This window comes from Pipra filicauda, unplaced genomic scaffold, assembly GCF_003945595.2.
Source record: "Pipra filicauda isolate LSUMZ 115617 unplaced genomic scaffold, ASM394559v2 scaffold68_size4259465_pilon, whole genome shotgun sequence".
Taxonomy (NCBI): Eukaryota; Metazoa; Chordata; class Aves; order Passeriformes; family Pipridae; genus Pipra; species Pipra filicauda.
Window position 1 is genome coordinate 2,374,503 of NW_024104853.1, and position 15,621 is coordinate 2,390,123.

The following is a 15,621-nucleotide window of genomic DNA, read 5'->3' on the forward strand; positions in this document are numbered from 1 at the left end:
TAAGAGTCTGGGAGTAAACCAGTTAGTACAAGTACAAGTAACTCGTGTGTGTTTCCCAGTGTTCCTCTGCATTCTTGGGGGTTTCTCCAACTCTAATGCTTCAGAGCAGTAGCAAAACAGTCTTAAAGCTGTCTTGGAAGACTTGAAGCAAGCACTCATTTTATACTTTCTTGGGTGAAAGAGGTCAAGAGAGGAAGAAAAAGAGTAAGGAAGTAGCAGTAAGAGATACAGTCACATTATGTTATGGAGAGGCAATGTCTAAGGCTAAGGATACAACAGGCTAAAGAGACTGCATCATTCTAGGAGGCATGTGACTAATCCCAGTATATAATTCAGATAAGTATTAGAAATTTCTTCCCTCAAAACTAAGGGTTACATAGAAACCTTTGCAGTTCAGCATCATCTACTGTTCTTCAAACTTTTTCTCTGTGTGTGTATGTGTTTTCTTTCTGACGTTCTGCTGGTTGGCTTCCTCCTGCTCCTCCTCAAACATCTCTTTGAAGGACTGAAGTTCTTTGAGTGTCAGTTCTAAAGCTAAGTAAATTTTTACTTCCCCTTGGATACTATCCCTTGGATACTGATTGGATGCAGGTTTCGGCATACTCCAAGATAATCAGTTTCATTTTTAATCAGTGTTGATGATCTCATAGCAATTTATCCATTTTAATCAGTACAGGTTGTAAGCAGTCCAAGTAGATTAAGCAGATGAAAAGCCTTCTGGCTTACCAAAGCTATGCAACAGTGATTGCTAAAGGAAAACATGAGCCTCTAAAGTAAGTATTTTAGGGATCACATCATTTAATATTGGTGTTTGTGTGATACCTGCCAGGAAGCAGTTCATAGTGAGCACTTCACAAACTAATCTAAATGATTCTATGATTCTAATTACCATAATATATTTAAGGAGATATCTGAAAGAGACCACTTTTGGTCAATGAACCTGCTGCCTTGCTACTGCAGGCACCAGGTCAGACAATCTCATTCACAGAATTCCTGAGCTTCATCTCAGAAGTAGTAAGATCACTATCCTCCCTCCCTGCTTCTACAGAAACTGTCCCTTTGCACTCTCCTATCTAATTGGTATGAACACTTTTAACTTCCAGCCTTCTCAAGTCAGTTTGTCCCATCTACCAGATCTAAGAGTAGCCCTACACCTTCTCTCTAAGTGAATGTTAGATCCAACTCATCCTTCTTTAACATAGATGTCAAGATGGAGACAACAGAGGAAACAGCAGGCAAAACACCACATGAAAGAGTAATAGATATCAACCAATCCATTGCTATCACTTTTCCTTTTGGCAGAAAGACTTTTTGTTTGCTTGGTTGCTTTCTTAGGTTGGGAAAGGTAGTTGACTACAGTCACCTCAACTTTGCATGCGTCTGTACCTCTGCACCATTTGGCTCTTCATAGCAGAAACTAGGTAATTTTCACTGCCAGTGCTTCTTTTCAGGTTTGCTCCAGCAGTGTCTGAAAGGGCTGAACATTTTTCTGAAGAGTGACTGTCAGAGTATATGCAACACAAGAAGACACAGCTGTTCTCTTGTGAATGCTAGTCTCAAAAGTAGCATGAGAGACAGAGAGCTTGCAAAAGGAACAGGGAGAGGCAGGCAGGCAGGAAGAGTGAAAAATAAAAAGCTGGTCTTTTTGTTCATTCTGTGACAAATCTGTATCCTTGGAAGAAACATGTCACACTGCATTTGGAAGACTGCTATACGAGTGAATTTATACCAGAGAACACAGATTTGGGTAATGTGTTGAGAGGAGATGGAGCTACTAGTCTGACTACTGTGTCCAAAAGCTTGTATCATTTGTGTCAAGAAAGCACAGAAAATCTTCTATTTAAATAAATATAAGACTGTCTCACACTTGCTCCTCTGTTAGTCCTTAACACAAAACAAGCTGTCATGGAAGGAAAAGACAAGCTTAGAATTAGTAAAGAACATAAGGCAGGAAAAGGGACACTACAGATAGTGGAAAAGGAACAAAGAACAAAAATGTGTATGTCATCTTTGTGTCATTTGAATCTGCTGGACAGCCCTAGACCTCCTAATTGCACAAAGGGAGGTACAGGGGAATGAAAAAGTACAGATGCAGACATAAGCATGACAAAGATTCCTGGTGTGGAAAGACCTCTGGTTTGGGAAGACATGCGACCGAGGGCCAACATGAGAGCAAACAAGAAGAGATACTTGCAGCACACAGCTTCACTGCAGCACATCATGAGTGCCAAAATCTCATGTAGCTTTATAAAAAGGACAGGACAAAGCAATGGGGGGAAAAAATTATACCTGTAAAGGGTCAGAAATACACTAACATCCCAACATTTTTATTTTACAGAAACACCTAATCTTTGCTAGAGGCTGGCATGTCTCCTGGGAAGAAAAATCACCTTAAGCCCCCCTTGTTTTCACACTCGGCCCCTTTGTGGCTGCTGACAGCAGCAGGACACTGGACTAGACATAGCTTTGACCTCACCTGCCTTTGACTGCCTTTGCACTGAACCTGCAATTCATATGTTTGCGCATTATCCAAAGGTTTGTTATCTTTCTTTCATGATCGTCAACTGTTGGATTAAAAACACCCTTGAATTTTACCGCTAAGGCCCATCCACAGAGGCCCCCTCACTCATCTCCCCACTGCTTCTCCACAAACTGCTGCCCCTGAATCTGGCCACAGCTGTACAGCTGGCCAGCATTAATAAGACTAAATTTCAGATAAATGGCAACTGCAATTACTAAATTATTAAATCTTTTAATAGCAGCCTCACTGCTTAATCTCAGTACGTTATCAGACATAAAAGAATTCCTAAGTCCCAAATAATTAAACGTGCAACATGTTTCAGCACTTCTGCATGAAAAGCCTTAGCTTTGAACTAATATGCAGGGTTTCTAAACGCTTGAACTCTTCTACAGATATCTGAAATTGTAACATTCCAGCATTCTTCGGAAAAGAGCTTCAAAAGGTACTGGATACAAAAAACCACCAACTTTAAAAGAAGGACCCTTACACTGAAGCTGCAGACAAATTAATATCAGGCAAGCCATAGGTATTACACATTTCCTGGGAACTCTGTCTCCAACCCCTCACACCACCCAGTAACCTCTCTGCTTTTCATCATGATTATTTCTCTTTCTTCCAACCTTTCATTGCTACTTTTCTTCCCTTGTTTACATGTAGCCTTCATACAAGACATTATGTATCAGGAGTCAAGAATTAGGCCAGCAGCTCTCACACAGCTCCTCACTGTATCCTCCTGTATTTACACACAATAACCTGTACAGTTCAATGCAGAGAGCTCACCAATTGAAAATTCATACTAACAAGTAAAGTAGCAACAAACATCATGAACGTGCTTAAGAACTATAAAATCGCTAAAACCTTCCTGTTCCCTCCCTCACCAAAAATATCAAAGGGCACCATATAGCACGTGCAACACACACATTAATTCTCTCCACACTGCTGCTTTTGACCGAAATCAAAGCAATTTTGCGATGAAATCAGACAACACGGTACACAGATTGCCTAAGATCTGGCTCCCTTTATCATCTCTTAAATTAATTACCCTGAATTAATTACCCAACAAGCTTGAGGATCAGCTTAACTCAATTCTTGTGTACAGTTTTTAAACAGACAAGCAACTACAAGACTCTGTTGGTGTCCTTTGGCACTTCACTTTGGCTTTCCAAGTGCTGTGGTCTGCAGTACGTCAGTCCTTACAGCCAGGATGAACACAGACTAAACTGTATAGGAGCTATTGAATGTCTTTCAATAAAGCTGACAGGTGAAGCAGCAGCATTTCATCAGCATTTTCTTTTAATATTATGCTTATATGATTCTTAATGCAGTGCACTGAATATTCCAATATTGATCTCCAGATACATCAACTGCACAGCAGCTCCCTCGGAAATATATTCAACTTCCCTATGCAAACAGATTCACTTAACAGAAGTTAGCCACAAAAAAAACCACTCCTCTTTTTTTTTCTTTGCAGACAGAATCTTGGATCTAAAATACAACATAACCATCATAGAACATGTCAGACAGGGAAAGCTTTTGAAGGAGACAGTGAAAGATGAGAACAGGCTTCCTCCTCTTCCTACATCTCAATATTCAATATCACTTTACTGTCACTTCACGAGGCTTTAATCAAAACCTGAGTAAAGACTAAAAGCAACACAAATCCTAAAAACAGCACACAAGCAGGAAGCCCATAAATGAAAAATCTTTAACATTGCACCTTCCCCCTCATTCAAACCTTAGATCCCACCTTCCTCTTCCTATTTCCATTACTCACTCAAGGCTGCAACTGTAGTTGCAGTGAACACTGAACTCTTCCGTTCTCCAGTAAGCAATCCTTTTCTTCACATTAACACAGAACCAGGAATATAATTTTATTTCCATTGTCTCACAGTTGAAGATCATGTTTACCAAAATATCTTCCTGATACGCACTTTGCAGTGGTTTTGGACACACTTTAGTTTTCAGCATATCATAACTAAGTCATTAAAATGATGAATTTGGATGCTGTGGTTACATTTGACTTCTATTGTGGACAAATAAGAGGCTTTCATACATTTAACAGTAATGAGTAAAATGACTCATGCCACTTCATTTGAAATGGAAAATACTCAATGAACGGAGATGGACTTGTCAGCACTTGCTAAGAAGGAAGTTGCAGGAGGATGGTAGAATAACAGCTGCAAACAAAAAAGCTGCCTTGCTAACCTGTTAGTGGATCCATTGTAGCAGTAGTTTGGCAGGAAATCATAATTGAGTTCCCAAAAGACATGAAGAGTGATTCTCCCATAAGGGGCTGAAACGTTGTGATTGGCTTCTCTGAACATGGCATCAAAGCTGTCCAAGGTCATATATCTACTCAGAAGCTTGTGAGTCATTTTGTTTATCTCTATCAAGCCATCCAGCTCCTACAAAAAAACAGGAGGACAGAAAGTGACGCATTTAGTAAAGTGGAGAAACTGCACAAAGTATATCAATAACCTTGACCGAACAGAAGATTAGAAAGAAATCAAAATGAACAACTCTTTCCTAGTCTCTTACTTTAATGATAACAGCTGGAAAGAAACAGTGCTCTTGGACTGTTTTGTAACCAAAGAAACACCAAAACCCTCAGAGAACTTCAGATTATTCAACAAAATCATCCACGCTGCAGATGTGTCTCATGTACAGATCTGTGCCAACTCTTCCTCTACTGAGCAAAAGTTAAAACTCCAACATTTAAATGGGGTCAGACACAAGCCAAAAGCATTTTTGTGATACCTTATGAAGTAGGAAATACAGAAAGTAATTTCTGCTAAGTAGGGTAACTGGTAAATTAGCTGTTGTAGTGCTACTGGTAGGAATAACATCACATTTACCACAAATCCTTCTCATCGTTTACTCCAGTGAAGGAGGTTACTAAGATGCAATGAAAGACCAGATCAGATATTTACAAATGGTGTGAAGATATCCACAGAATCACTAGCTGCAGGCTACATAACTATGTATAAGCACTGCCTTTCATAATGCTTTCCCTCTTGATAAGAAATTTCTAGTATAACTTCTGACACTTTCTTTAAACTAAACTAACCCCATATCTGACATCAGACACTGCAAACACCAAACAGAAAGAACACCACCTCTTCTTCCAAAATATCCAAGCACTGCTTTTAAAGATTGTTGTTATTACAGTATTAAGTCCAATTTGAGGGGAAAAAATAGCTCAGTCTTGTAAATACCTTAATTCAATTTATTTAACTTGAAAAACAGTAGAAATTATAGATTACTTAAGTTATTAGTATCAGTTTCTCACTGAGGAAACCAAGTAGTTTTCAGTGGAAATTATTTTGCATCAAACAAACAAATAAAAAACCCAAAACACACTTACCCCCCCCAAAAAAAAAGAAAAAAAAAAAGAAAAAGAAAAGAGGAGCATGGTGAAGGGACAACGCCTTAGTTCTGTCACTTTCTAACTCAAAGAATGAGAAGAATGAGAACCTGTGACGTAAGAAACACATCATCAACAGTTTCTGTTCACCTAGCCACTAAGAAAATTCTGCACATAAGGAAGAAAAACTACATTTCAATAATTCAAAGGTTATAAAACCAAGCACTGAAAAGTCAAGATGCTCTACGGCCTCACTATTTGATTTCTCTTCAGTAAAGAATGAAATTAAATCAAGGTAGTTAACTGCATGACAAAATGTCACTGGTAAAAAACTTATTACAGAATGACCAACTGTAAACTTCCTTGTGTAAATTTTAACTTATTTTTCATTGCAGCAGAACTGAATGTGCCTGATATATTTCTTGCTGACTGCATATTTACTTGTCAAATTCATGCCGTCTGGAAATAAAATTTGTTTTTTAGCATTTTAATCAGGAAATTAACTCAAAAAGACACCTCAATATTGCACAGATGCTCTTCTTCCCCAGGCACAAGTCAGATCTCGTTCTTCCACAAAGAAATTATTTTTGTCATGCTACAAAACCAAGCTGCCTGGATAAATAAACTAATTTTGATTCTACCAGGCACAAGGCTGTTCTGTTTTGATTTGCAATTATCTACAAGCAGGAACAGAAGTGGGCGTTTACAGAGGTTTAAATCAGAAGAATGCTGTTTTCTTTGTTTCCTCATGGCTCCTAGTATACTTCTCCTCTATACTTTACTGCTAGGGTCCTCAGTTGCAGTAGGTTTGGGTTTTTTTCTGGGCAAGGAAAGAACAAAATTCTCTATCTCAACAGGACTGGGACTTGCACAGTCCCATGTACAGCAGCACACTTCAGAGGACTGCATCAGCTCAGGTCAAAGCACTTTTTGAACAGAGATGCAGGGTAAGGCATGGTGAGATAAAAATCATGGCACTTCAGAATTAATGAAGTCCACAATACACATACTACAATGGTAACAGAGTGTTTGCCAGTATAATTTATGACATAGATGAAGGTAACTAAGAAAATGCCTTTTGTATGACCAAGCTGCTTCTCTGGCAAGAGGTTTTGTTGACCTAGACTTAGTAAACCAGACAAACTTCAACCATTGCATTGTATGATCTCACACTTATAGGACAATGAAAACAAAACATCAGAATGAAGAGTTTTGTTATTCTTCTAATGACACTGCTTAAATTATTTCCCATTTATATATACGTAATTAAGGTTTAGGATAAACAAGTTTGCCTGTTTGTCATTCAGCCTCTTCTTATTTCAGGAGTGACTGTCCAGCTATTTGTTTAGTGTATACTTAGAGGATTTCCAGTAAAAGCCTGAAGTCCTAATGCTTCTGCCATTAAAACACAAATAATGAAGAAAAAAATATTTTAAAAAGCACTCAATATTTATGATTCTCAATGCAAATAAAGGAAATAAACATTTAATTAAAATAAATTACATTAAAACAAAACAAAACTAGCACCTAGACCACAACTGACGTGTCAGTGACCTGGCAAAACTGCAACACAACACTTACCACTATAGAAGTCAAATCCTCACTTTCAAATCTGCCAATTGCCAGTTCCATTGACCTGTACATGGCTGCTGAAATGCGCTGAGTGATCAGTCGATTCAGGTCGATCGATCTACCAAGAAGCTAAAGAAAAACATGCTGTGAAGTTTTGAACTGAAAGTCAGACTATGAGACAAACTCTGCAAGGACTATGAGACTCCACAGATTAACAGACTCTCGTGTTGCGAACTTGCATTTCAAAACACATTGAAACAAAGCAGATGGACAAAATTTATAAACTCATGAACAAATGAAGTACTAAAATTTACATCCCAACTCTCACAAAAGGCAGCAAAATTACATGTTGCATTTACACTTAAGTATTTATATCCGCATTTTATGCTTCCATGACATTGTGCCAACAACATATTGAAAACCGGTGAAAGACATTACTAGGAAGACAATGCTACCACCTGTGACGTTCCTATTTGGCTTGTGTTTGCTTAACTGCAACAGACATCTGCATTAAAACAGGATCTTTTAAGGTGTTTTTTTTTCTTAACTTACTCCTTCATATGACAAAAAAGCAGATCTCAAATGTTCAGTTATGCCACTCAGATGACAGAACATAAAGCACATAATGAATTTGGTTTACCTACATAAATCAACACCATCGGAAAAGTGCCAAGCAACTCCAACACAACATAGTAGGAGTTAACTCACTTGAACATGCCTCTGTTTCAGCAGTGTCTCGTAGCGGTTGGACTGCAGCAGCTGAATGGTTGCTCCCTGATTCTTGCATTCTGAACGCAATCGCTTATCCAGAAGCAGGCTATTGAGAAAAGAAGAAAATGCTTAAAGTACATTAAACAGCAAAGCAGAGCCGAAACGTGTGAAGAAAAGTTCTCATTACTGGAATAGCTACCTGCCAGCCATTGCCTTGTAGTATGCAAATATCTGGTCTGCCAGCTTGTAGACGAACTGGTCAAAACATAGGTTTACCTTGAGGGGAAAAAAATGTGCATTTAGAGGTACTTAAAATTAAAAGAAGGGAGCTTATCCAAGACCTCCCACTGTTTATCAAACAGAATCGAGAAAGTTAATACATCCAAATTTCCCAGTACAAGAGAATATGACATTCAGCTTTCGGCATTTATGTGAGGCACTTCGCACAGGTCTGCAGGTTTTCTCACAACATATCATCCAACCAGTTACCCATCTTCTGGTCGGTTTTCTCAGTTTTTTTATTATCTCCAACTGAATCTCTTATATAGGTCTCCGCCTTTGCCATCATTTTCACATTCAGGTACAGGTTACTTTTGTCTAGTAGGTAAGGTTACTTTACCTCTGCCTCAATTTCATCATAGAGGAACTGCTTCTTAAATTTAGTAAGTGCATAATGAGCACTGTCATTATAAAGGTCCAAAGAATACAGAACATACCTGAACGAAAAAGAATAAAAAAACCAGAGTTACACGTGTATAAAAGTTATGATTCTTTAGGATGGAGTAGTCAAGATGTTGCAAGCCAGTCAATACTGTAATCTACATGTGGTTCATGCAAACAGGATATTTTTCTTTTTTAGTTTATATAAAAAAAGTATCACAATTTTTCCTTTAAGAAAGTATTCAAGAAAAGGTGTAGATAAGTTTTTGCTGTCTAAAACTTGTTTTCTAGATGTAGCTTTCCATCAAAATGGAACTAGGCTTTTACCACTATACATTATATTTGATATCTTTGAAGGGTAAGTAAGGAGAACTCACTCAGGGAACAAAATGTGTGGCTAGTGCAATGATACTTATATGAAAGGTTCAGCATTTCAATTACTTCAAGAAGAAAACTTAAGAGAATCTGGAAATGGGAAAATGTAAGTGGAAAATTTTACAAACGTGTAGAATACCTTCTCAATGGCCACTTGTTAAAACCACTGAAAGTAGTAACATTATAATAAGGAATGGCAATTGTTAAGAATAAACATTCAGTGGAAGAGCACAAGTGGGTCTTACTCCATCATCGATGCCTCTTTTGTCTCCAAAATATGATCTGTCAAAATCCAAGGCATGGACATCTCAATGGGAAACTGGATTCTTCTGCCCATGGTCAGCTCTAAGAAGAATTCCCTGAACCACAGCTGGGACAGATCACAGCATTGCTGCAGGGTTTCTTTCAGAATAAATAAGGGAGAATTACACTTCTTATAAAAATACATCGGGCACAATACAACTGCAATTCTGATGATGCAATGTGAAACAAAAAAAGCAGGTGTGAGTCACTAGAGCTATACAGAGGCCAAATATGTAAACCAAATTCAGAACATAAAGTCTATGACTTTTTAAAAGAGTTTTGAGCTCCACATTGGTCCCCAAAATGGTGCTTTATTACAGAAAAAAAAGAGTGGAAGTGGACCAGACTATCAGTTAAACAGAAAAAACTACGTACACCAGTAAAGGAGGATTTCTAGTTCAATTTCTCAGCTGGGGGTTGAGAAAGCCATACACTGAACTTGGGAAGCAGCAGGTGAAGGAGACAAAATTGCACTGGATCCGCCAGTACCATCTCTGCCTATGGAGGACTGAATCACTCCACATGTTCCTGTTGATTAGATGGGCAGGAAGTGACAGACACATGAAGTAGGGATTAAACCAACAGGTTCCTAAGGACGCCGTCAAGGGCAAAGAGGTGTGCTTCCCATCTCTGCAGCAAATACTTGACACAATCCTTCTTTTGCAGAAGGCTTGAAAACTAAAACAGGAATGAAGTTTTTACACTAAGACCTTCTGAAGACCTTTTGCAGTGCTGTTCCCCAGTAGCATTATGACTGACATTAACAGGCTCCCCCTTCTCTGAAGGTAAAGGAGACCAGTAGCAAAACAAAAATAAAAGACAACACAGCATGGTGATGACAAAGACTAGATACACTCAATGTCAGTAGGTGAATTCTTTAGGACAGCATGTTTCCGATTACAATTAACTGAATAGTAAGAGTAGTGAAATGACATCAAATTTACCACAACAGAGAATTTTTCCCTCTGTACTTGAAACAAAAACAAAAACCTTCCGAAACACAAAAACTACGTCCTTTTAAAAATTTCCATGTGTATAGGCTTATCTGTCCCTTGTTTAAATAAATACATATATAAAGAAAATAGAAAAAGGAGTAACAATACAAAATTTGACACATTATAAACAAACGTATAACAAGTCAAAATAAAAACCCCACCACAATACTAAATACCATGTCTCAGAAAAAGTTTGGACAGACCAAGGCTTTTGATAAACAACCCAAAGGTAAGTTGACTTAGGCAATCGGAAACATTTTCCAGGTCGTGTTAGAGGTGTTAGGACATGCTAAGCTGGACACTGATCATCTACGTATCTTACCACTGAAATTTATCAAATGAGTGTAGAAGAAAGACTCGCGATGGAATTTTTCTATGTCCAATATGGTGGGCCCCTCAAGGCTACTTCTCAAGGTTTTCTTGGAACCACTTTTGTCAGCAATGAGGGACTCTAACATAGTTCTCACCATGTAAAGCTGTATCATTAAAGGAAACAATTATGGTGGAAAGGGGGGGAAAAAAGGAAAATACACATGGTACATTAGTTGAGCAACACTGAGAATTACTATCAGTAAGCGACTGCTCCACTTCAAATTGAAAACTGACACAGTGTGGATAAAAGCCTTTCAGGCAAGAGGAACTGATGCAACACTAGCCTATGCACCAGCACAAATGCCTACCCATGCGAAGGGGACCTCCACTGACACTCAGCAGCAGGACCATTTGCAGTGGAACAGTTCACCACAAAAAGTAAAAGTAATAAGTAATGTCTTACCACCAAAGTTTAAAAGAGGCGGATAGATGTAGGACTGCCTCAGAAACTTGTGTGTCACATGCAATAGCTTTTCCAATCCCAGAGACTTGAGCTGCTTCAACAGCTCAGCAGAGTTTAAGGACTCTGTCATAGTGCGAACCATGAAGAGCTAAAAACCAACAGAGGGCAGGCAGGGGAAAGAGAATCCGTTAATAAAAACACATGGGTAAATAAGGAAGGGGAAACAGAAGCAGAGAAAACGTGTTAGTTTGTTAATAATGAAAAACAGCACAGTAAGCATGCAGAGGAGGTCATACAGAAAGGTTGTTCAGAATAATCACTGCAATATGGTGCTCCCTCGAGCAAAGGGAAAAATTCCCATTCACTTCAGAGGACGCTCACAGAGCCATCATCTTATCAAATGATTTCACAAAGATTTCCAGTTATTACCAATTACCAATTCATACACAGCCATTTTAGAACTGCATGAAACAGAGAAAAAAACCTATCTAAAAATCGATATATTTGACCCCTCTTCCTCCTGTCAGCCAAAACAGACAAGTGTGCCAGCCCAAGAGCAGAAAAAGCAGATAGAACCACACACTCTAAGCAGTCTATTGCAGCAGGTGAAGCAAAGCCCTTAAAGCACCGGAAAGCACACTGGTGGTAATATTAAACTTTTTTTTTCCCCAGGAAATTAGAAATCAAAACAATTTTTTCCAATTATCAAAACAAAATCTTCATTAAACCCATCTTATCACAAATTAAGCAACTTTTTATTACCCAAGATTATTCTCCATACATGCTCTCCTTCCCACAGACTTTAGGTATTAAAAGATTCTCTGCACAAACCACAGTTGCCTTTAATTTGTCACCCAAAGTGCTCACTTTCTCAGATGAGCTCCGAATATCAGACCATACACTTTCCAAACAAATCCATAAATAAAACAAAAAAGAGAATTATATGGAGGTAACAAGAACAAGCATCTAGTATGGGATTTCAATGACTACCACAGTTAAAACTTGAAATACCTCTTGTTTTAGTGGCAGCAGCAGACTAGATAGATTTTAGGGACCAGCTTTATCATTCATTACTGAACACTAAGAGAGATCTTGCAAGAAGTCAAATACTCTCCCATATTTTCCAGGCATTCATTTATATTTTAAACATATTTTAAAACTACAAGACATCTACTGAATAATAGGATTTAAAGAAAAAAAGTTCATCAGCCATAGCAGAGATGGCAGTCAGTCAATAAATAATTCAAATAGTTAAAAAATATTATTTAAAAAACACTAGGAGCTCAATGAGAAAATATTTTTTCCCAGGAAATCAAATCGAAGAAATTGAACACTTGGAAAAATCATGCATCAGAGCAGAAAATTACAGTAAACCAGAGGATCTTGGTTAAGGATATATAATTTTGTAAATATAAATCAGAGTAGATTTTTAGCATTTATAAAAAACACAGTAAAACCTGTAATTTTAAAATAGTTCAGGACAGAGAGAAAACATTTCATGCAATAATTATTGACAGATATCACAACCACTAGACAGGAAAATACCTGAGTGCTGGAGGGTCCCACTGCACGTCTTGGGACTTTGATGTCAAAACCACTTTTTGGGTCCTTCTCTCCCCTAAGAGCTGGGTCATTGAATGGCTCATGACCCGCTTCCCAGTCACAGACTGTCTTCCTTATGGCCTGCAAAACACTGAACACAATTCACACGACTTTAGACCAGTGTGCATCCAAGTGCGCTGATGAGAACACTTTACTTTTTTTAAGCACTCTTCCACAAGCACAAAAAGTTTGCAACAAGTTTAGGAGCTCAAGGTAACTCAAAGCAATAACAAACGATTTCACTAACAACTTCAAGAATGACACATCCACAAAATAATCCCTCCATGCTGTTTATCAAAAAAGGGATAGTCCAGAGCCCTTAAAGACCATCTAATTCCAACCTCCATGCCATGGGCAGAGACACCTTCCACTAGATCAGGTTGCTCAGACACCCATCCAACCTGGCCTTGAACACTTCCTGGGATGGGTTATCCACAACTTCACTGGACAACTTGTTCCAGTGTCTCACCACTCTCAGAGGAAACAATTAGGGACAAAAAAACAAGACTGGGAAATGTCACCAATCAGTGTTGGCAGATGGAGCGCTGGAAGAGAGGTGTAAGGCAAAAGCAGCAGAAGCTGAGAAACGAAGCAGAATGGTAAGAGAGGTAGGGAATAGATCGAGTGGGATAAACATGAGACACAAGGAGAGGAAACACCGGAATTATAAAGTGGACAGTGAAACCTTTCTTCAAAATAAAAACACTAATCTTGCTTTCAGAATCACTATATTCATATTTTAAAATAAAAAGAAACAACAGGGAACACGAGACTTTCAGAAGTAGTCCTAAGAGGCTCAAGACAGCCTGGATGCTTATTTTAGCCATGCTGGCAGCCATTTATTTTTAACTTCAGGCTTCTTCAACTTTCAGTATGTATCCAACCGAGCTAATTACAAATGCCAAACAGACTAGTAGGGGGATACAGATTAAACAGGTAGAATTTAACAGCTGTGCAGTTCTGCAACAAATTTACTAAGGCTTGGGGGAAAGAATATAGAAGGAGAATATAGGAGATGAAAACAAGAATGCTACCTCTGAATGACATTTTTCTTCTTTTTAATGGCTTGTCTTAACGGCTCCCTAAGTGTGACCTGGGCAAAGTCCTGAAGAGCTGCATAAATAGTGTGACGAATGGCATGATTGAAAACACTTTCCATCCGTCCCATCAGCACCTGAAGACCTTTGATCATGGCAATCACCTGCAAAAAAAAAACAACCCAAACAACTGTATTTTTCTTATTTTTTTTTAAATTGTTCAAAAATCCCTTTTTTAAATACAGAAAATTAGAAAAAAGGAATTAAGTTACAAAAGATAAAGGATAGTTTTGCTGTGCTCATATATATTGAATGGAGGAACACATGGTGTTTCAGAGTCAGCACAGGGTAGGCTGTCTTTTTGCACTGGGTAGAGAAAATGCTTAGAGAGAATGTTCTCCTTTGTATAGAATTAATCTTTGGAAAATCCCTAAAAAAAAAAAGACATTTATCTTACCTCAACCAAAGCAAACTTCTCCTCACTAGTATAATTGTATCTTGTTGCTCTTTCATACTCTTCTGCATTGTCAGGACAATCTTTATTAGAGTATTTGTCAGTTGGGTGTACCAGCTTCCATGAATACTGCAGTTTGCAGAGCAGAAGGGGGAGAAAAAAAGATGGTGGAACAAAAAATTTTAAAAAATGCCTGAGAAATACAAAAAAGCCAGCTGGACACAAATAACATGCTTTGAGAAATACTGTAATGTTTTCATGAATATCTGAAAAACAGTATCAAACTCTGCATAAATTCCAAAACTACTATCTAGCAGAAGTACCAAACAATAATTTCCCTAAACAATTTTCCTGAAAACCAGCGATTCTATATTAGCTTAAAAAATGCAATTCAAACTCATCAGGTAATGCACTTCAGGGTATTTTTTTCTGAGCAAATGTTGGCATAGGCAGAAGTTTCTTTTCTGTTTCAAGCACAAGAAACACAGAAACACCTCAGAGCATAAGAAAAAAAAGAAATCCATCACACCTACACACAGAGTAGCTTCCTACTTGGCCAAATAGTCACATTTAGATTTCAAAAAACAACTGGAAAACTACAGGGTTTTTTTTTTTTTTTGGGGGGGGGAGTTTTAAGTTTAATAGACTGAAATGTGTGGAAATACCTGTATTATCTGGGACAATATGACCTGCACAGCATGCATTTCTCTTAAATACTGCCTTTTCAGTTACTGCAAACACAGTTCAAAATATCCCTGAGCATTGTTAGGCTGGTCTAATATCCATTGGGGTACATGAAGTGTAAAATCCTAGTCACATTTAAATACAATTTTTCACAGTTTGAGTTCAGGGAATAGTAAGATCTGGTTGACATCATCTTTGCATAAGTGTTAGATTACGCAGCAATATAAATTTGCCTACTATAAAGGATTAATAGTACCAATTTACCTATGGCAAAAGAGAGCATCACACCCTGCAACCTAAGTGCTAAAAAGAGGACACTGAGGAAATGATTAAACAAAGATGAAGTATTTTGGGAGGCATTAAGTTAAGATGGACAACAAACATAAGCTGAAACTTTTTATCTGAACATGATGCATGTAACTAGGTTCATGGATACTGAGTGAATGTGAAGACAGATAAATAATTAGGATACTCCATATCAGAATGAATTCTCAGTAGGAGGATAGGGAGAAGGTGAACACGAATTTGAACTTACATAAGAAGTGCTTATGGGAATCCATACAAATTA

The 15,621-nt window shown here is 38.0% G+C and overlaps 1 protein-coding gene across 4 annotated transcripts in view; it reads right to left on the reverse strand.

Annotated features, from left to right (window-relative positions):
- Positions 1 to 15,621, reverse strand: part of CYFIP1 (cytoplasmic FMR1 interacting protein 1) — a 74,644-nt gene that overhangs the window by 29,786 nt on the left and 29,237 nt on the right. For 2 of the 4 annotated variants that reach the window (XM_027726371.2, XM_039388798.1), the window contains exons 13-22: positions 14,373 to 14,498; positions 13,913 to 14,079; positions 12,822 to 12,969; positions 10,824 to 10,977; positions 9,449 to 9,605; positions 8,788 to 8,884; positions 8,368 to 8,444; positions 8,166 to 8,274; positions 7,467 to 7,586; positions 4,727 to 4,926 (exon numbers count right to left, since the gene is read on the reverse strand). In XM_027726371.2, the coding sequence (XP_027582172.1) occupies positions 4,727 to 4,926; positions 7,467 to 7,586; positions 8,166 to 8,274; positions 8,368 to 8,444; positions 8,788 to 8,884; positions 9,449 to 9,605; positions 10,824 to 10,977; positions 12,822 to 12,969; positions 13,913 to 14,079; positions 14,373 to 14,498 (1,355 nt within the window). Of the gene's footprint in view, positions 1 to 4,726; positions 4,927 to 7,466; positions 7,587 to 8,165; positions 8,275 to 8,367; positions 8,445 to 8,787; positions 8,885 to 9,448; positions 9,606 to 10,823; positions 10,978 to 11,276; positions 11,425 to 12,821; positions 12,970 to 13,912; positions 14,080 to 14,372; positions 14,499 to 15,621 lie in introns of those variants that run through there. The other 2 variants (XM_027726372.2, XM_039388799.1) reach the window with 2 other exon arrangements.